Source organism: Cnephaeus nilssonii, assembly GCF_951640355.1.
Source record: "Cnephaeus nilssonii genome assembly, chromosome: 6".
In the NCBI taxonomy this organism is placed as follows: domain Eukaryota; kingdom Metazoa; phylum Chordata; class Mammalia; order Chiroptera; family Vespertilionidae; genus Cnephaeus; species Cnephaeus nilssonii.
In genome coordinates, this window is record NC_137077.1 from 1253730 (window position 1) to 1273650 (window position 19921).

Sequence of the window (19921 nt, forward strand, 5' to 3'; positions counted from 1 at the left end):
GCCTGGGCATGTGGCCTTGACCAGAATCAAACCTGGAACCCTTCTGTCTGCAGGCCGATGCTCTATCCACTGAGCCACACCAGCCAGGGCTCCGTTGCTTTGAAAGCACACCCGAGGTTCTGCTAGAGACGCATGGGCCTCGCTGCGGAAGAAGGGCAGGCGGATGAAACCCAGGCAGAGTGGCCACCGGCCGGCTTTCCACACGTCACTGAGCCCTCTGCTCCGTCCCCGTGCTCCGGCGGGAGCAGGTAGGGGCCCAGGCGGAGAGCAGAGCATGGCTCACAGCCGCCGCCTCCCCGCGGCCCGGGCATGTCCTGGGCCCCAGGCGCTCCGAGGGCTCTCGCTTCTCCTCGGGGCGCGGAAGTATCCCAGGGGCCGCCAGCTCTGCGTCTAACATCCAGAGCGTGCCCTGCCCGTGCGTGGGGGCACCCCCGGCCCGGCCCCGGGTCCCTGCCCAGCGCTCTGGAGGGACAAAGCAGCGTGACAAAGGGCGGCGTTTCTCAGCAGCGCCCGGGCTGGCCACGGATCAAGACCCAGTGGCGGGGGAAGCATCTGGAATGCAAATGGGGCTTACACAGGCCTCAGTCCCAGCACGCAGCTTTCCCAGCCCGAGGGCCGAGAAGGGGGCGCCGGGAGAGCTGGCCGCAGCCTGGTCCCGGCCAAGGTGTGGCGTAGTGCTCCCGGCACGCCTCCCGTAACCGAGGCCCGGGTCCTCCGCCTGCTGTCCTGAGCCGCCGCGGCCATGTCAGAGCCGCCTCCTCGCCTCAGAAACGCGAGTGTGAACCTCAGAGGTGCTGCTGTAGGTCTCAGTAACCAACACTCACCCACCAAACATTCCCTTGGGAACCACCACGCAGGGCACCCAAAAACTACAGGACATTAAAAAAAAAAGGCAACAGCCCTGGCCGGTGTGGCTCAGTGGACAGAGCATCAGGCTGCGGACTGAAGGGTCCTGGGTTCGAGTCTGGTCAAGGGCACATGCCTGGGTTGCAGGCTCCTCCCCAGCCCAGGCCCTGGTCAGGGCGCCTGCAGGAGGCAACCCATCGATGTGTTTCTCTCTCACTGATGTTCCTCTCTGTCTCTCCCCCTTTCTTCCACTCTCCCTAAAACTCAATGGAAACATATCCTCGGGTGAGGATTAACCAAACAAAGCAAAAAAGGGAAATAATAGAAAAGAAAGGGAGAGAGAGAGAGAAGTACAGAGACAGAGAGAGAAAGAGAAGGACAGAGAGAGAGAGAGAGGACAGACTTCGGTTCCTGATCCCGGCTCCCTACGCGCAGGGAAGGTGAACTCACGGACGTGTTAACATCGACGGGTCACCTTTCACACAGAGGCATCTGCTGTTTGGGAAGATCAGGCCCATGGGGTGCAGCCAAGGAGGGCTGGGGGCACCCTCCTGTGGTTCCCACGCATCTCCACTCCGGGAGAGCCCTGATTGGCCCGTGTCCACGTCCGTCTCCACTGGGCCGTGCACCGTGTTCCCGGGGGCGGGAATGTTTTGCGAATTGTGTCAGCTCACGTCCAGGACAATCCCCGCGGGGCAGCAAGCGCTGGGCTCCTGGCACTGGGCCGCGCCTGGCAGAGACGCCCGCAGTGCCTGCGCCACCAGAACCAGGCGAAGGTCTGCCTGTGACTCCCCCGGACTCGCCCGGCTCAGCCCGGCACCTGAGGGCAGAGCGGCCCGGCCAGCCTTCCCAAGACAGCAGACCGAGCGGGTGTCTGGGGCAGAAGCCACGTCCGCTCGGGAAAGGGCTCAGACACTGGCGGGCGACCCTTCAGCGTGGTAGGGATTTAAAGACAAAGCGCTCAGGGGGGCGGAGGGCGGGGATCCAAGCCTCACCGTGAGGAAGGTCCGGGAAGGGGACAGAGGTGACGCTGATCAACACCTTTCTCCGCGGGACAGGCCTGTTCCAGGGCCGGGGCACGGGACCTCAGGCCCGGGCATCCCTACAGACCTGCACAGAGGCGGGCACGGGCCTCAGGCGGGCTCGCCACGTGGCGGCGGCAGAGGGAGGAGTTGGGACGGCTCGCTGGTCAAGGGAGCGAGGAAGGCAGGTTCCTCCTCTGATGGGAACAGACCAGGGTGGGCAGCGTGCGGCCCGCAGGCCTCATTGGGGCTGGCCCTGCCACGGCATTAGGGGCGAGTTAATGAGCTGTCTGACCAAACAGAGCAGGCTCACGGGTAGGGTGGTAACGGGGTATGGCCCGGGGTGATGGTATAAATACCCACGTGTCCTTGGCTGAAAAGGCTCCCCCCACCCCTAGACAGAAGGCGGAGAGAGCCCCCAGGGCCGGCTCCAAGGGCGGCGCCGCCTCTGCCCGCGCTGTCTCCCCACGGGCGCTCCTGGGACCCAGAAGGCTTTTCGGAAATGAAACGTTAAGTGACAGCTCGGCACTGTCCCGGCGGCCGAACCCTGCTCTGCGCCGGCGATCCGACCCCGGGAAGGACAGCGGCCACGGGGCCGGGTTTACGCTCAGACCCCGCGCTGCGCTCTCAGGCTGGGCAACGGTCACGGTCGTGAGCTCTCCCTCTGCTCCCGTGTCTCAGGCGCCAGCCCTCGTTTCCTGTCCTGTAAACCCTGTCGGATTGTCACCTCGCAGGCTCGGCAGTGCCGTCTCCTAGGAACCGGCTGCCTCTTCTTTGCCACGTGGGCCCGGGAGACCTCGCCGGCTGATGGGGGCCGAGGCGGGGCGACTGCGGGAGGACGCGTGTGCGGCAGGCAGGACGGTCTGCCGGAAGCACTTCCTGCCCGCTCTCACCCTCGGCCGTGTCCCGGTCCGTAGGCTTCCCCGGGTAGGTTTAGGCATTAGGCTCGATACGTAGAAGCCTTTTAGCTTAATGTGCTGATCCAGGGTTTAAAGTAACATTTCAACATCAACAACAAAAATGCCAAACAGCCCCCGTGCCCTCGCGGGCAGCAGGAATTCGCGGAACCGGATTAATCATTATCCCGCCCAATGATTAACAGGCTCACCAGCTACCGAGGACGGCGGCGGGACACCGAAAACAGAAGGCAGCACCGGAGCGTGGCACGGCACGGGACCAGGCCCGCCGAACTGCATGACTCACACCAGGCGCATCGTGGACACGGCGCCCGGCACAAGGGCCGGGCCACGCTACCTAGAACCTTCCCAGCAACACCCGCGGCGCTGACATGCTGTCGTCGGAAGAACCTGGCATGTGGACGTGGGTGGCACGCCGGAATGGCACAGGAGGGCGTGAACAGCCTCTGTCCCTCTATCTACACGTGCACAAAGTGGGGCCCAGCCAGTTCCCGGGACACCCCGCCTCCGCCCTGGGCCCCGCCCTGGGGTGTGCTCCTTCCTCCCCGCCGCGCTCCTCCGTCCTCCCGAGAGCGGTCAGTGCGCTAAATCCTGCCGCGATCGCTCTGCGGACGGACGGACGGCGCCAGGGGAACCAGAGGGAGCCGCCCCGTCCGTCCCGATGAAATGCGAGTGCGCGAAGCTTGTCCCAGGTCAAGTCGGGGGGAGTGAAATTCACATTTAACGCGGGCCTGGCCCGTATAGACGGCACCCAGCGACGGGGACGCCGCCGAGCGTTTGCCAGGCACGTGGCGGAGAAGCAGCGGAGGGAGGACCAGGGCCTGGCCCGTGGCGGGCGGGAGACACCCCGGAACGAGGAAGGCCCGACGGACTCTGGCGGGAACAGATCACACGAGCCACAGGCGGGGCCTTCGTTTCAGGCTAAACTGATGGTCACCGCCGGGACCGTCGACGTCCAGGAGGGAGAGCCCCGCCCAGCAGAACGCACCCGTCTCCTCGGGAAGGTGCCGTCCTGTGCTCGCGGCAAAAGCAGCGTGCCTGCCTCCGCCGGGCACAGACGGGTGGGCGCCTGAGCCCTGGCCGCGCCTACCACCGGCACACACCTGCCGAGGCACCTTGGCCTTGGGGCCATAGGCCAGGGCAGTGGGTGTGGGAGACGGAGAGAGGGCCGAGAGGGAGGCAGGATATAGGGGTGAGCCCCGCCGTGGGCCAGGCCTCAGGGCTACCCCAGGACCCTAACACCCGGAACACTTGAAGTCACGTATCGCAAACACAGATGCGCCCCTAGGCGCGTGGCGGCGTTATTCACGGCGGCCACGCCATGGAGACAGCCAGTGGCCCGCGAGAGAGGACCAGAGGCCGGAGATGGGGGACAACCCACCGTGGGTGCCCCTCGGCCACAAGGAAGGATGGAATGGCGCCTTTGGCAGCAACGTGGACGGACCTGGAGGACAGTATGCGAAGTGACGTACGTCAGTCAGAGGAAGCCAAGGACCCTAGGAGTTCACGCATGTGTGGGACCTGACACTGAAACCTATGAGCACACACAGCAGGGGGCTGCCAGGGGGAGGCGGGGAGGGGTCCTGATGTGGTGACGGGAGGAGACCTGACTGGGTGGTGGGCACGCGGTGCAATGCACAGAGCTGGTCGCAGAATCCCCCTGAAACCTGTGTTCATGTTGACCGGTGTCACCCCAATCCATTTAATTAAAAATAAAGTAGGTGTGCCTGGCTGGCGTGGCTCAGTGGTTGAGCATTGACCTATGAACCAGGAGGTCACAGTTCAATTTGCAGTCAGGGCACAGGCCCGGGTTGCGGGCTCCATCTCCAGTTTGGGGCGTGCAGGAGGCAGCCGATCCATGATTCTCTCTCATTGATGTTTCTATCTCTCTCTCTCCCGCCCTCTCTGTAATCAGTAAAATATATTTTATTTTATTTTTATTTTTTAAAATATATTTTACTGATTTTTTACAGAGAGGAAGGGAGAGGGATAGAGAGTTAGAAACATCGATCAGCTGCCTCCTGCACACTCCCCACTGGGGATGTGCCCGCAACCAAGGTACATGCCCTTGACCGGAATCGAACCCGGGACCTTTCAGTCCGCAGACCGACGCTCTATCCACTGAACCACACCGGTCAGGGCAATAAAATATATTTTAAAAAAACAAACAGAAACAAAACCTCCCGGACACTGATGCCAAGCAGCTCGACCGTCGCTAACAACACACCGGGCGGCTTCTGCGGCAGCCGCTCCGCGTGGGGGACGAGCCCGTTCTGAAAGAAACGGGGCACAGGAGCGTCCGTCACAAAAGGAGTGAGCTCCCCGCTCTCAGGGACCAGGCGGGGCCGGGGGCTCTGCTCCGAGCCGCTGCGGTGAAGGACGTCGCGTTTCCGGGACCGACGTGCGCTCCCCCTGGGCCGAGCGCGGAGCGTGGAGGGGCCTGTGGCCGCCACGGGCTTCGGGGCAGCAGGCGCCCAGCCACCCTGCCAGCCGGGAGCGCACGGGAGGCGGGAGCAGCTGTCCACTCGCCTCGTCCCCGGCACGCCCTGGGGTGACCTTGGCCTCTCTCAGCTGCCGAGGGACAGTGTAGGGTCCTGCGGGAGGTCAGTTTGTTCTGAATAAATCTGTTTCCCTCTTAAAAAAAAAAAATCTGTTTCCCTCTTAAGTCACTGGCATCCATCGGTCTCCACCTGGCACAGGGCATCACCGCCTCCCACCTGGACCCCTCTCCCTCCCACCTGGACCCCTCCCCCTCCCACCTGGACCCCTCCCACCTGGACCCCTCTCCCTCCCACCTGGACCCCTCTCCCTCCCACCTGGACCCCTCCCACCTGGACCCCTCTCCCTCCCACCTGGACCCCTCCCACCTGGACCCCTCCCACCTGGACCCCTCCCCCTCCCACCTGGACCCCTCCCCCTCCCACCTGGACCCCTCCCACCTGGACCCCTCTCCCTCCCACCTGGACCCCTCCCACCTGGGCCCCTGCCCCCTGCCCCCTGGACCCCTGCCCCTCCCACCTGGGCCCCTGCCCCCTGCCCCCTGGACCCCTGCCCCTCCCACCTGGGCCCCTGCCCCCTGCCCCCTGGACCCCTGCCCCTCCCACCTGGGCCCCTGCCCCCTCCCACCTGGACCCCTCCCACCTGGACCCCTCTCCCTCCCACCTGGACCCCTCCCACCTGGACCCCTCCCACCTGGACCCCTCCCCCTCCCACCTGGACCCCTCCCCCTCCCACCTGGACCCCTCCCACCTGGACCCCTCTCCCTCCCACCTGGACCCCTCCCACCTGGGCCCCTGCCCCCTGCCCCCTGGATCCCTGCCCCTCCCACCTGGGCCCCTGCCCCCTGCCCCCTGGACCCCTGCCCCTCCCACCTGGGCCCCTGCCCCCTGCCCCCTGGACCCCTGCCCCTCCCACCTGGGCCCCTGCCCCCTCCCACCTGGGCCCCTGCCCCCTCCCACCTGGACCCTGCCACAGCCTCACCTGCTCTCCCCCCAGCTCCCCCCGGGGGCAGCCTGAAGGACAGTCATTTGCACCCTCCTTAGGGGCCTGAGCCACCTCAGTTCCAAATACCTGGCCTCGCAGGTAAGGAGACAGACCGGGGATGACACCATCCGGGTCACGTGGCTCCACGAAGGCCAGGCTGGACCCTGGTTGGTGCCCTGCCCCGAGCAGTGGGGTCCTCCTGTCCCCCCCACCAGCCCGTCAGCCTGGAGACGCCCTCCGCTCTGTCCGGCCCGACAACAGCCAGAGGGGACTCCCAGCTAAATCCAGCGTGTCACGTGCGTGTCACACCCCACGGAGCACCGCCTCCCAGCGCGGCTCGCACAGAGGACGGACACCCGGAGCCGTGCCACGCCCCCAGGCCTCCGCCGTGACCGCCGCCTCTCCGGGGACCTCCTGTCCTCTCCTCCCGGGACATTCCTCCGGCACGTGCCCGCCTCCCCGAGCGGCTGGCTGCCCGGCTCTGCCGGGACGCGCTCCAACCTGGTGTCGCAGCCACGCTCCCGCCTTCCAGTGTCACCTTCTCGGGAGGCAGCCTGGAGCTCCCCCACCCTCCGCGGGACACCCCCACCCTGCGCATCTGTGACACCCCGCACGGACCGGCCAGCAGGCTCCCGTCTGCCCCTCCCGCCGTGGGAAAGGGATGCCGTGCTGTGCCCCCTTCGTGGCCCCGAGTGCCTGGCACTGAGCCCGGCTCCATCAATGCCCCGCCGGGTCTGACGGCGGCGGGACCCACCGTCTCTCCCTCCCGGCAGACCCGTGTTCCGGCCAGAAGGACAGACTCGGCATCCGCCAACCGCACGCGTGCCTCCGGCCTCCGCCCTTTACCCCATTCCATTCCTACACGTTCCAGGGAAGCTCCGCTACACTGCCGCCCAGAAGCCCGCCCGGTCCCCCGGGAAGGACCCTGTGCACCTGTCCCCACAGCTCACGGCCGGGTTCGCCAGGCCTTTCTGCCCACGACCTCTCACCCCTTAGCAAGAATTCCCGCTCAGCCTCCTCTCCCCCACGGGTGGGGTGCAGTAAGCATCGACCCAATGAGTCTGACACCGTGTTACATCCCCTTTCTCACACACAAAAAAAACTCGTAATACTTAAATTAATGGACCTAAGCCCTAGCCGGTTTCACTCAGTGGATAGAGCGTGGGCCTGCAGACCAAAGGGTCCCGGGTTCGATTCCAGTCAAGGGCATGTACCTGGGCTGCAGGCTCCTCCACGGTCAGGACCCTGGTTGGGGCGCGTGCAAGAGGCAACCCATCGATGTGTTTCTCTCACATCGATGTTTCTCTCTGTCTTTCCCTCTCTCTTCCACTCTCCCTAAAATCAGTGGGAAAATATCCTCGGGTGAGGATTAACCAAAAAAATAAAAATAAATTAATTAACGAACCTTAGCAAGGAGCCCAGAGGGAGGAGACCCCAGGGTTTGAAGGGCGAAGGCTGGACAAAGGCCTTTCTAAAGAAGCAAGAATGAGCGCCACGTACGGCGACAGGGATGCTAAGGGAACAGGAACAATCTAAAAAACACGGGCGCTTCTGCTATGAAGTTCAGCAAGTACCTCCTAAGGCCTTCTGGGAGGGGTGCTTTGGGGGCTGCAGGGTCACCGACACCCTCTGTCATCGGCCTGAGAGCCCACACCTTTCACTTAGACACGCGCCGGGTTAGGGGCCAGCATCCCCCGTGTGGCACGTGAGGCCTTTCTAAAGAGGACAGGTACCTTTCCAGTGCCAACTTGTCTCTTCCATGAACATGGTACATCCATCCATCCATGTGGGCTCTATTTCACGCCTCTCGATAATGCAATCGGTTTTCTGAGTAGAGAGGTCTTTAGACTTATTCTGAGGCATGTAATACATACACCTTAACTTTAACTTTTAATGATGAGGCTGTTATTTAGAGAACTTGTAGATTTCCAGAAAAATGGAGTAGAAAGTACAAAAAGTTGCTGTGACCCTCCTCCATCCGCTCCATAGTTTTCCTATTAGTAACAACTTGCGTTAGAGTTTGGGGCATTGGTTACTATTGATGAGCCAATGTCAATATTGTTATTAACCAAAGTCCAGAGTTTGGATTAGGGTCACTCTCAGGGTTGCATATCCTATGGGTTTGGACAAATGTATAATGACGCACACCCATCACTACCGTGTCACGCCGAGTCGCTTCCCTGCCCTAAAACCCTCTGGGCTCCCCCTGTTCCTCCCTCCACCTAACCCCTGGCAACCACAAATCTTTCTGCGTCTCCATCGTCCTGCCTTTTCCAGAGAGTCAGAGTTGGAATCATACGGCACAGCCTTTTCCGAATGGCTTCTTTCAGGTATTACACTTCTCATAATATCAGCGGTACCATTTGCCAAAATGTTTTCCCAAGTGGCTGTACTTTTCCCATTCCCACCGTCGGCGCATGAGCGTTCCTGCTGCCCCACCTCCTCAGCCACACTTGGTGGGTCGCCTCAATGTCAGCCGTTCTGGTCAGCGTGCCGCGGGCTCTCTCGGCCAGCAGTGGCGTCTATACCAGTGGTCGGCAAACTCATTAGTCAACAGAGCCAAATATCAACAGGACAACGATTGAAATTTCTTTTGAGAGCCAAACTTTTTAAACTTAAACTTCTTCTAACGCCACTTCTTCAAAATAGACTCGCCCAGGCCGTGGTATTTTGTGGAAGAGCCACACTCAAGGGGCCAAGGAGCCGCATGTGGCTCGCGAGCCGCAGTTTGCCGACCACGGGTCTGTACCATTAATGTGCGTTTTCCATTGACCAGGCATGTGGGCCATCTTTGCATGGGCTTCCTGGCCAGCCAATGCCCTTTGTTAAACAGTCCATCCCCATTTCCCCCTAGCTTTGCTTTCATTCTTCATTGGGTCATCTCCTCCTTATTGAATTCCAAGAGGATCTTTATACGTTCCAGCCACAAGTTCTTTGTCAGATACGGTTTGCAAATGTTTTCTCTAAGTCTGCGGCTTGCCTGTTTATTTTCTTACGTGTCTTTGGGTAAGTAGGTTTATAGTTTTTTAAAAAATATATTTTATTGATTTTTTTACAAAGAGGAAGGGATAGGAATAGAGAGTTAGAAACATTGATGAGAGAGAAACATCAATCAGCTGCCTCCTGCACACCTCCTACTGGGAATGTGCCTGCAACCAAGGTACATGCCCTTGACCGGAATCGAACCCGGGACCCTCCAGTCCGCAGGTCAACGCTCTATCCACTGAGCCAAACCGGTCAGGGCTAGGTTTATAGTTTTGATGAAGCCCCACTTTCTTTTATAGTCCATGCTTTCTGGGTCATATAGAAGTAATCTTTGCCAAACCTCAAACCACTACGATTTCTGGTATAGTTTCAACTCTTACAACGAGGTGTATGACCCACTGCAAGGTCTCCTTCTTCTTCTTTTTCAGGATGGTGTGCGATGAGGGTTGAGGTCCGTTTTGCATATTGCCATCCAATCATTCCAGCACTGATTGTTGAAAAGATTACCTTTTCCCACTGCTCTGACTCGTCACTTTGTAGAAAACCAACTGACCGTATGTGCGAGGCCCACTTCTGGACGTGCTACTCTGTTCCATTCGTCTACTTGACTACTTTCACACCAATACCACATGGTCTTAATTATTGCAGCTCTACAATAATTTTTAAAAAAATATATTTTTATTGATGTCAGAGAGAAAGGGAGAGGGAGAGAGGGAAAGAAACATCAATGATGAGAGAGAATTATCGATCCGCTGCCTCCTGCACGACCCCTACTGGGGATCGGAGCCTGCAACCCGGGCCTGTGCCCTGACCGGGAATCAAACTGTGACCTCCTGGTTCCTAGGTCAACACTCAACCACTGAGCCACGCCGGCGGGCTCTACAGTCATTCTTGAAATCAGGAAGTCTAAGTCCTCCAACGAGGCTCTTTTTCCGAGTTGTTTTAGCCACACGAGAGCCTCCCGTTTCCATGTGACGTGAGAATTAGCTTGCAGAATGCTACAGGTAGGCAGACTGAGGCACGATCCTGATCGCGTGGAATCCGTAAACCGTCTTGGGAGGAACTGTCAGCTTATGATACCGAGTCTTCCGATTCGCGAGCGTGGTATATGGCCGGCCTTTGATTTGGGTCTTGAACATTTCTCTCAGCAATGTTTGCAGATGTCACTGTACAGGTCTCGTGCATTTTTGTCCCAAAGCACGTCATGGTTACTGATGCTCCGTCACTTTCACATGCTGAGCGAACCCTGTATTCCTGGGAGAAACCCAGCCTTCAGCACATGGAGATGTCCTCTCCTCCCCCTGCGGCTTCTGCTCTTCTGGCTGAGAAAGGTTCTCGGAACTGATGCTCCTTGGAAAGGATTGGGTGTTTTTGTTTTGTTTTTCACCTTTAGCTTCTTTAAAGATTCTCTCTGCCTTTGCTCCCCCCTCCCACCCCCCCAGCAGTTTTACAGTGATGTGTCTAGGTTTGGATTTTCTAATTCTGCTGGGAGTTCTTCAGGATTCTTGAACTTGTGATCTGATGTCACCAACGTTGGAAAACCTTCAAACACTTTCTCTTCAAATACCGCTCCTGCCCCGTGCTCGCTCTCTTGTGCCTTTAGGTCTCCAGTCAACGCACATTAGAACCGCTCACTGGCGGCTCTGTCAGCGCAGTCCTGCCTTCGTCTTTGTGCATCACTTTATATCGTACCTTCTGACCTGCCATAGCTCACCAATCCTCTCACCAGTTGTGTCTACTCTGCTGTTATATCTCTCTACAGAGTACGTGACCCCAGCTGTGTTGTTTCAGTTTTATAATTTCTACTTGCTTTTTCAAATCAATGTCCTCTGTAAAAAAATACAATTTCTCGTACTCTACCAAATTCCCAACCTTATCGTTCCTCTCCTTGAGTATAGTAAGCACGTTTCTTTTAAAGTTTGCACTTTGTGAGTCTCCTCCTGAGAGTCATGAGGGTCTGTTTCTATCGTCTGTTATTTCTGCTGGTTCGTGAGGTCTTCTCGCCTCATAGGCTTGGCTGGTTGTGTTGTGTGTCCTACTGCACAGTCTGGATGTGAATGGCAGTGCCAGGCCATGGAAGGTGTCACGTGGCCCTGGCCGCTGTGGCTCAGTTGGTTGGGCGTTGGCCCTGGCACCGAGAGTGGTGGGCGGAACCCCGGTCAGGGCTCATGCCCGGTTGGGGCTGGATCCCCACCGTGAAGCACCTCAGCGTTCCTTTGCTGGGGTCACTTCCCCCAGGACACCTTCATCTTTTCCGCGTCCCTCGTTTTACCAAGTTCCTCCACGTTGGGCCCAGCGCCTCCCGCAGGCAGGAGCGTCCACGTTCCCGGGGCAGCTATTTTTTCCATGACTCCACTTCAGTTTGTTTAGAATTTTACTTCCAGCATCATCACGTCTCCCTTATTTTCTGCGTTTTCATCTTTGCTGGCCCGTTCCTCCTGCGCGCACCCATTTCTAGAAAACGTCAGGTGGGTTTTTTACTGGGAGACAAGGAGGCGATGACGACCCGCGTTGCTGTGACCTGAATGACGGATGCACCGGGACCAGTCACAGCCTGACTCTGAGAGCAGCGATGGGATTGGTCACCGGTCCCTGTGCACGTGCTACTGGTATCTATGCGGTGATCTGTGGGCTGGAGAGCGGGCAGCCGGCTGTACTTTACACAGCTGCTCACGGTAACTGTACTTTACACAGCCCCCCCCCCCCACCATGTTGGTGGGGGGCTGCTGTTGTTTAATGTTGGAAGCCACCCATTGTCTTCACTATCAGAGAAGTGTAAACAAGGAGCCCGGAACGCTGGTGAACCTTGAGCCCCGGCAAGGGCCAGAGCTATGCACCGATTGTTTAGTCGAGACAATGGTGGCTCAAGCAATTTCCTGACCAAATAGTCTCAGAACAAATCTTTACTAATATTTACTGGCCTTTAAGATTGTCTGGTACCGGAACTGCCTGCCTGACTAAGGGTTATAGGTGTATCCAAAACTGAATAAAAGGTGGGCAAGGCCTAGGCACCAGTCCTTCTCCTTGAGCTGGACTCTCGCCTGGCCCCCGATATCTCCAAATTATTATTCTTGTCTCGTCTCTGTCATTTGCACGCGGCCCTTCTCCAGATCCCGGACCCTGAACCACGCGGGTCATGGTTCACACAGTTGAACGTTCCGCGGCATTGAAACTTCGTGCATCACAGGACTGAGCGAAGTGAGGGCGGCCTGTATTTGAGCGTTTGTACACGGGACGTGGTTCACACAGTTTAACGTTCCGCGGCATTGAAACTTCGTGCATCACAGGACTGAGCGAAGTGAGGGCGGCCTGTATTTGAGCGTTTGTACACGGGACATGGTTCACACAGTTTAACGTTCCGCGGCATTGAAACTTCGTGCATCGCAGGACTGAGCGAAGTGAGGGCTGCCTGTATTTGAGCGTTTGTTCTTAGAATCAGAGGCCGAGAGTGGTGCTGTCCCTCGATACGGTGACTCTGCCTGGCACCCGAGGTCTCAGCCATCTGGGGTCACCTTCATCCAACCACGAGGACTGAGATGTCTGGGCTTCGGTCCTTGAGCAGCTGATCAAGTCCCAGGTCACCTGCCTTCCTCGAGGCAGCGTTTTGAGGTTCCAACCCAAAGTCTGGGGTGTTTCCCGGGGCCTCCCCTGCTGACAGGTTCCTGTCCCCGAGTTTGGCTCCGGGCCCCACAGAGGTGCTACGGGTACTTAGGCTGGTAACTGCCCCATCCCCGGGCATGGCTTCGGCCCACATCCCAGGGACAACGTAGCCCCGAAGGCCATGTTTCCGCGTTCCGGACCGCAGCCCGGTGCCTGCCCGCCGCCGCGTGAGCTCGCCGGTGCCTCCGCGCATTGACGACCCCCCACGTTTTCGAGTCGGCGTCCGCGTTACTAAGCCCTTGTCAGAAGCGGGCTCCCACCTCATTGTGCCTAAACTGCTCACACGCGGAGTATGTGTCAGCTCTGCAGTTGGCAATGGCTCTTTCTCTATGTACTTGTTCCTTCCTACAAACAAAGAGCTAAAAAGGGCATTTCTGCGCTCTTCCAAAAAATCCACACGCCGGTCCTGGCCGGTGTTCTCAGTGGTTAGAGCATCAGCCTTAGTACCAAAGGGTCGTGGGTTCGATTCCTGGCCAAGGGCATGATCGATGTTTCTCTCTCATCGATGTTTCCATCTCTCTACCTCTCTCCCTCCCTCTCTCTAAATTCAATAAAGACATACTGAAAAAACAAAACTAGGAAAAAAAAATACTCCATAAACGTGACTGAAAAAACCCTCAACCCCGCTCCCCCGCCTGGTTTGAGGGAGCCAATGGGAGAGGGAGCCTGGGGCTGGGAGGCGGCCCTGCCCACGGAGGAGGGCAGGAGGGTTTCGCAGGCGCCTCGGCAGCCAGCCATGCCCCCACCTGACCTACCGGGCCCCGGACGCCCCGGGCAGCATAGAGCTGCCGGCCCTCCTCCCGCCTCCCCAGCCACAGAGCAAAGCCTGCCTGCCCCTGCGGCCTCGACCTCCCGCGCGGTCTACGATCCTAGGGAAGGAGCTTGCAGAGTCCACTTGCCTCCTCCCCCGCTCCCACCCCAAACGGAGCCCAGCTGAGGACACGCCAGCCAGCTGGGGTCCCCCAAAGCTTGCCTTTCGGAGAGCGATCGTCACACTGATTAGGACAGACTCAGGCGGCACGGCCTCCCCGCCTCTAAGGCTGGGACCGCCCCGGCAGAGAGAAGGCAGGCGCGGCCGCTGGCCCCCGGGGCGTCCTGGAACAGGTCACTGCATGTGGGAGCGAGCCGCCACCTAAGACCTGATTCCGCGGCCCGAAGTGGGTCAGAGGCTCTCCCTGCGCACTCAGCGCCCCGACGAGACGCGCCGGCGGGAACACGGGCTCCGAAACGTCTTGTGTAATCTGTTCGCTCTCCGGCCCGGCTCCTTCCGTGGGAGGAAGTGCTGAACTCAAAGGCAGACCCCAAGCGAGCCGCACGTCCGGGTCTTGGCCACCGTGTGCGGCAGGAAGCGCCGCCCGCCCGCGCGCGGCCCCGGCCCGCCCCGCCACAGCGCTGCCGGCCTCGCAGCCCGGGCCCCCACGCCTGGGCCTGCAGCGGCCCCGGGAATGCCTGCGCCCACCGTTTCCCGTGGCTCTCCCAGCTCTCAGACGCCGCCGGCACGCACAGCCGGTGCTCAGGAACGCTCTGCGGGATAGGCAGGGCTCAGAATAAATGGCCAAGTACAGCGGAGAGCGGCCCAGCGAAGGCGGGAGAACCAGGGACAACACTCCCCATCCAGGTTAGGGCAGGGTCCCGGAAGGCTTCCTGAAGGAGGTGGGGTTTTTGTGTTTGTTTTTATAAATCCTCATCGGAGGATATTTTCCCCGTTGGTTTTTAGAGAGAACGGAAGGGAGGGAAGGCAGGGGGGGAGAGAGAGCGAAACATTGATGTGAGAAAGACACATCAGCTGGTTGCCTCCCACATGCGCCCTGGCCAGGGCCTGGATCGAACCTGCAATCCAGGCACGTGCCCTCGACCGGGAAGTGAACACGCGGCCCTTCGGTGCACGGGCGACGCTCTAACCATTTAGCACGCCGGCCGGGCAGGAGGTTGACGAAGCCTCGAAGAAATCTCAAATGGAGGGTGAGAAACAAAAATCTCAGATGGAGGGCAGCTCACAAAGCCGGTCCCGCGGCACCTGCGGGCAGTGCGCTTGGGGATGAGGGCGAGCCAGGCAGCGACGACTCCCGACCTCCGACCTCCGGGGTCTGCGACTCACAGGACAGGGACTGGCACCCGCCGCCACGCAAATGAGCCCAAGGCACCGGGTTTCAGACGAAGAGGCCGAGGTTAGGTGTTTGCCTCGCAGTCCAGGGAGGTTTCCCTGAGAAAGTCACTTGAGGCTGAGAGTCAGCGGTGGAGATCATGGGGCGAAGGGGGGCTGAGGGTCAGGGCTCGGAGAGTCCTGGATGATGAGAGGAAGAACGGTGTAGAAAGAATGGAGGCTCCCGAGGCTCAGGGCCGTGCCTGCCCACCCCCGGGGACGCGGGGAGGCGAGGGCGGACGAGGCCCCGCAGGCTGAGAGTCAGCAGTGAGCAAGGAAACAGCTAGAGGCTCTTACTGCCCAGGCACAACCACCGCGGGGCCTGGTCTTCACCCCACTTGTAGATGGGGAAACTGAGGCGCAGGCCAGACCAGCCGCCCGTCTGCACTTGTCCCACCTCTTCTGCCCCCACGAGAAGCCGCTCCCGGGACAGAGAGGAAGACGGGGGGTGGGATGGGGGGGGAACCCTGGGCAGCTCAGACCACACGTGACGAATCCGAGCCCCCGAGGTCAGAGGGCGACGTCAGGCAGGTAGGGCCTGCGGTCAGGACAACGCGACCAAGCGTGGGGGCCTCGGGGGCGGCAAGGGGCCTCATCCCGCTCCGGTGGACAGTGCTGCCGGGGAGGCACCCGCATCGGAAGTGGCGCCCGCTCCTGGCCCAGGCTGCGCGGCGTGTACCAACGCGAGGTGGGCAGCGGAGAGAAGGGAGTGCGTGTCCAGGCCGCAGGCCGCAGGCGGGACTCCCCTCTCTTCGTCTTAAAGCTGATTTCCCCCCCCCCCCCCCCCGAGCTCCGGGTCCGCTGCTCGCTCCTGCCTGCCAGGGTGTCGTCCTCGGGGACTGCCCCGCAGCCAAGCGGGCGCGTGCCTCCCGCAGACCCCGCTCGACGGCGCGCGCCTGCCCACAAAGCCCACGTCTGCCTTCACTCATTCCAACCGTGCGGGGCCCTCTCCTCTGTCCACGGGTCAGCGCGGGGATCTGCTCTTTCCCTTCCAGATCCTTCTTTCTCTCGGTCTGTGCCTCTGCGGTGTCCAAGGTCCCAGGCCGGCCTGGAAGCGGTTAAACGTCCGCCTCCACTCGGGCTCGGGCCTGGACGCCGAGGCGCGCGGCCGGGCTCATCCCTCACCGGGCAGAGGCGGCGGGAAGGGTCGATAACCGTCCATTTCCAGAGGGAAGGAAAGGCCGCGCGCGCTGCCGCTCCGTCTCACGCGCAGGCTGGGGGTCGGACAGACGTACAGGCCCCCGTCCCCTCTCCCGCCTCCCGCTCAGCACCCCAGCCGGTCCGTCCTTCCTGTCTCCTGGCGACAGCGACAACCTCTGGGCTCGGGTGCTGGGCGGTGGGCGGGGAGCCCTTCACCCCGCCCCCCACTCGCCCTCGCAGACTCCCGCCTGCACCCTGGCTGCCAGCACGCACCTGCCCCACCTTCTCCCGCTTCTAGAACCTCTTCTCTGAACTGGGCAAGCGCTCTAGGCGCCCGCTTTCCCGCCCCCACTTCGCCTGTTCTCACTCGTCACACAGGTTCTTTCAACCTGTCGGTGCGGGCCTCGCCGCTCAAGGAACGCAGCTTCCCGGCACCGAGTCCCGAGGGAGCCTGTCCTCGCCTCTCGGCCCCGCCTCCTCCGCGCTGGCCCCGGGACGCGTCTGTGCACAGCCTTGCACAACTGAACTTTGCAACCATTTCTGCCTCTGGGAGCCCTGGCTGACCACGCCGCTGCGGATCGCCGTCACGGTCTGAGGCCGCAGCCAGAGCGCCTCCCGCTGGGCAAAGTGCTCGCCACCGAGCTGTTCCCGGGGAGGGAGAAGGAGCGAGCGGGCGGCCTTCCTGCTGGTCCCAGCGCCCTGCCGCCTGCCGAGCCCCCCAAGCAGAGCTGGTGACAGACCGGCGCGTTTCAAAACGGGAAGAAAGGCCACCATCATCCAGCGCAGCCCTCCCCCTCCAACCCTAACGTCCCAGCGGCCGCGAGCACATCCATCCCGCCACGTGTCTCTGCGGCAAAGCGCTCCGCACACCGAGCTACCGAGCTGGCTCTCTGCGGCACGTTTCCCCGGAGAATTCCCTGAGAAACATCATCCCCTGGACCCCGCCCCGGACACAGGCGGGAAGCCAGGGAGGGAGGACAGCGAGGGAGACAGGAGCCGGGTCGGGCTGCTGCCGCGTGGGCTAACGCGAGGCGGCCGTCGAGAATTTATCGAATTTGCTCACATCCAGGACGAAGGGGGACACCGGCCGCGAGCTGGCGGTGAACAGATGTCAACGTGTCCGAGAGGACCGCTGCCGGGAGGTGCTGCCAAAAGTTCTTTTGATGGAAAACATCCCACCCACCGCGTGGGTCACAGAACACGCCCCTCGGAGCCGCCCGGCCCGCAGCCCCGGGCCTGACCAGCCGCAGCCCCGCGGGGTCCATGCGCTTAGCCCCGCACGCAGGGAAGGGGCCCGTCCACACGTCCCTCTCTGTCACTGGTCCCCTCGCTGGAGCGTGGCCACGGCGTCGCCGGGTGTGGTTATGGCATAACCGCCGGCGTGTTCCGTTACCAGCGGCTGCAAGAAAGCCTGGGCCTCACTCCCTCTGGGAAATGGGGGCGAGGGACTCCGACGCCTCCCCAGCCCAGTTCAAGCCGCTCAGAGGCAGCTTCAGGCCCGGGGGGCCGGCGGCCGTCTGCGGTTGCGTGCCCGACGCTACGGGTCCGGGGGATGCTTGCTGGGGGGCTGACGCGGGGTCTCCAGGGTCAAAGTACAAAGCAAGTCGGCGGGAAGGAAGCCAGCCCTCCTGGGTCTGCAGGTCTCGGGAGACAGGGCGGAACCAAGGCAGCCGGAGAGCGGACATGGAGACGCCACCCCCGAGTCTGACTTCTCCCGCGCGGGGCCTCATCTCCACCGGGACGGGGGGCGGGGGGCGGGGGGGGCTTGGAGGTGTTCGCAGGACCCTTGCACCGTGGAACACAAGTGCTCCCCAACTCCCAAAGGTTAAGACACACCCCTTCCCCGCTGAGTCGGTTGCTGGACATGGAACCCATGACCTCACGGGAAGAGCATTTATTCGGTCCTCGGGCCATCTCATAAGAAACCCACTGAACGCACACCGTACCCCAGACTGGCGACGATCATGCATAGAATCCTTTCATCGGCTGCCGCCTGGGTGACATGGACACGCCGGGGCCACGTGTGGACGCCCGGCCTGCTGCGCCGGACACCCCGTCCTGACGGAAGAACGCGCTCCCTCGCGCTCTCTGAGGGGTGACGGGAGTGGAAATGCCTCGGGCACCTGCTCTGGCTGTGGGCCGGCCCGCTGTCTGTCCTTCTTGCCCCCCCTCCCCTCCCCGCCCCCAACAGAGGCCACCCACAGATACTCGTTGAATTAAATTCTGTTCCTCGCTGACCTGCTCCACGAACGTTCAGAAGCACCTACGCGGCGTACAGGACCGGCCGGGCGGAGGGAGCCTGCCCGCGCCGAGTCCAGTCAGCGGGGCCGTTAGAGGAACAGGGACCAGGACCCGGACTCCCTGGGATCGGCCCCCGCCCGGGGAGACGGCACCGAGCCCGATTCCCAGGCCTCCCAGGACGGGGGCAGTCCCCTGCGTGGTCTGCTGGACCAGAGATGCCGAGGAAGGAGCCACGCCAGGCGTCTGGCCACCAAAACCCAAGGGCATGGCCACGCTCAGGGAAACCACAAACCACGCGTGACGGTGTGGTTCTGAAGGTGTAAGCTCCCGTTTGCCTATCTGTTCAACAATGGACGCGTCCTGTGTGTCCACGGGAGGAGTGCTTCTCTCCGGGGCCTCTGACACCGCAGACCGGTCAGCGCGACCACAAGGCGGTGACAGGTGCGGCCACGGGGGAGGGGCAGCGGGCGGGGCAGGGCCTTTTGCCCGAGGGCTTTCGCGTTTACAAGAATCTTCCTGTGAGACCCAACCTTTGAGCCTCCAGACCCTTCTGACGGGGGAACGGAGGCGAACTCCCTTTTCTGATGTGAAAACGGCAGCTCAGAGAGGTGGCCCCGGACGGCCCAGGCCCGGCAGGCAGCAGCGAAGGGCAGGGACCCTGGTCTCTGGCGAGTGGCCGGGCGCCTCCCCGTGCGTCAGCTGCTCCCCTGACGCAAACCAGGGTTTGCCACCCCTTTGGCTTGTGCTGGAGGCCGACCTCACAACCAGCGCCGCTCAACTGCGAAACGCTTCGCTTTCCCCAAGGGCGCAAACTCCCGGTCATCACAGCCCTGCCACAGGCGCCGGCCATTAACACTCCCGCGGCACGTCGCCCACACACCGCCAGACCGCGAGCAAATCGACAGCCCGTGTGGCCCACAGCACAGGTGGGAAACTCTTCCTTCCTAAGAATCTCGCCGCCCGCCAGCGACAGACAGCCCAGGAGGAAGAGACCAGTGCGTTCAGACAGCCCAGGGGCCGCCGGCTCCTCCTGCTTGCTTCCTACCTTCAAACAAGCTAACGCCACGCTGGAAATGGAAATTCGTTGCCTCATCTTCCCCAGTCGCGTGGCCTAGAGGCGGGCCAGCTCGCCCTTGTAATCAATAAGGCAGGTGTAATCAATAGGGCAGGTGTAATCAATAGGGCAGGTGCAATCAATAGGGCAGGTGTAATCAATAGGGCAGGTGTAATCAATAGGGCAGGTGCAATCAATAGGGCAGGTGTAATCAATAGGGCAGGAACAAGAGATGGGCAGGCGTCCACCCTCCAGGCAGAAGCCGCGCCTTTATTGGAAATGTCTATGAAACATTTAAAATGGACTCTAGACGGCGCCACCGAGAAACGAAAATAAAAACAGAGGCCCTCACCTCCCACAAGAGCCGACACCACACCGCCGATCCTCGAACTGCAGCGCAACCGACCCACACAAGCGCTCAACCAACAGC

At 61.1% G+C, this 19921-nt stretch overlaps 1 protein-coding gene across 8 annotated transcripts in view; it reads right to left on the bottom strand.

Moving 5' to 3' along the window:
* PPARA (peroxisome proliferator activated receptor alpha) overlaps window positions 1-19921 on the bottom strand; it is a 69900-nt gene that overhangs the window by 46484 nt on the left and 3495 nt on the right. Inside the window, exon 1 of one of the 8 annotated variants that reach the window (XM_079774522.1) lies at window positions 2977-4010. The exons of 4 other annotated variants lie outside the window; for them this stretch is intronic. In XM_079774522.1, coding sequence (XP_079630648.1) covers window positions 2977-3064 — 88 coding nt within the window. In that variant the 5' untranslated portion in view covers window positions 3065-4010. Of the gene's footprint in view, window positions 1-2595; window positions 2817-2976; window positions 4011-6355; window positions 6614-19921 lie in introns of those variants that run through there. 3 more of the 8 variants (XM_079774521.1, XM_079774515.1, XM_079774520.1) reach the window with 3 other exon arrangements.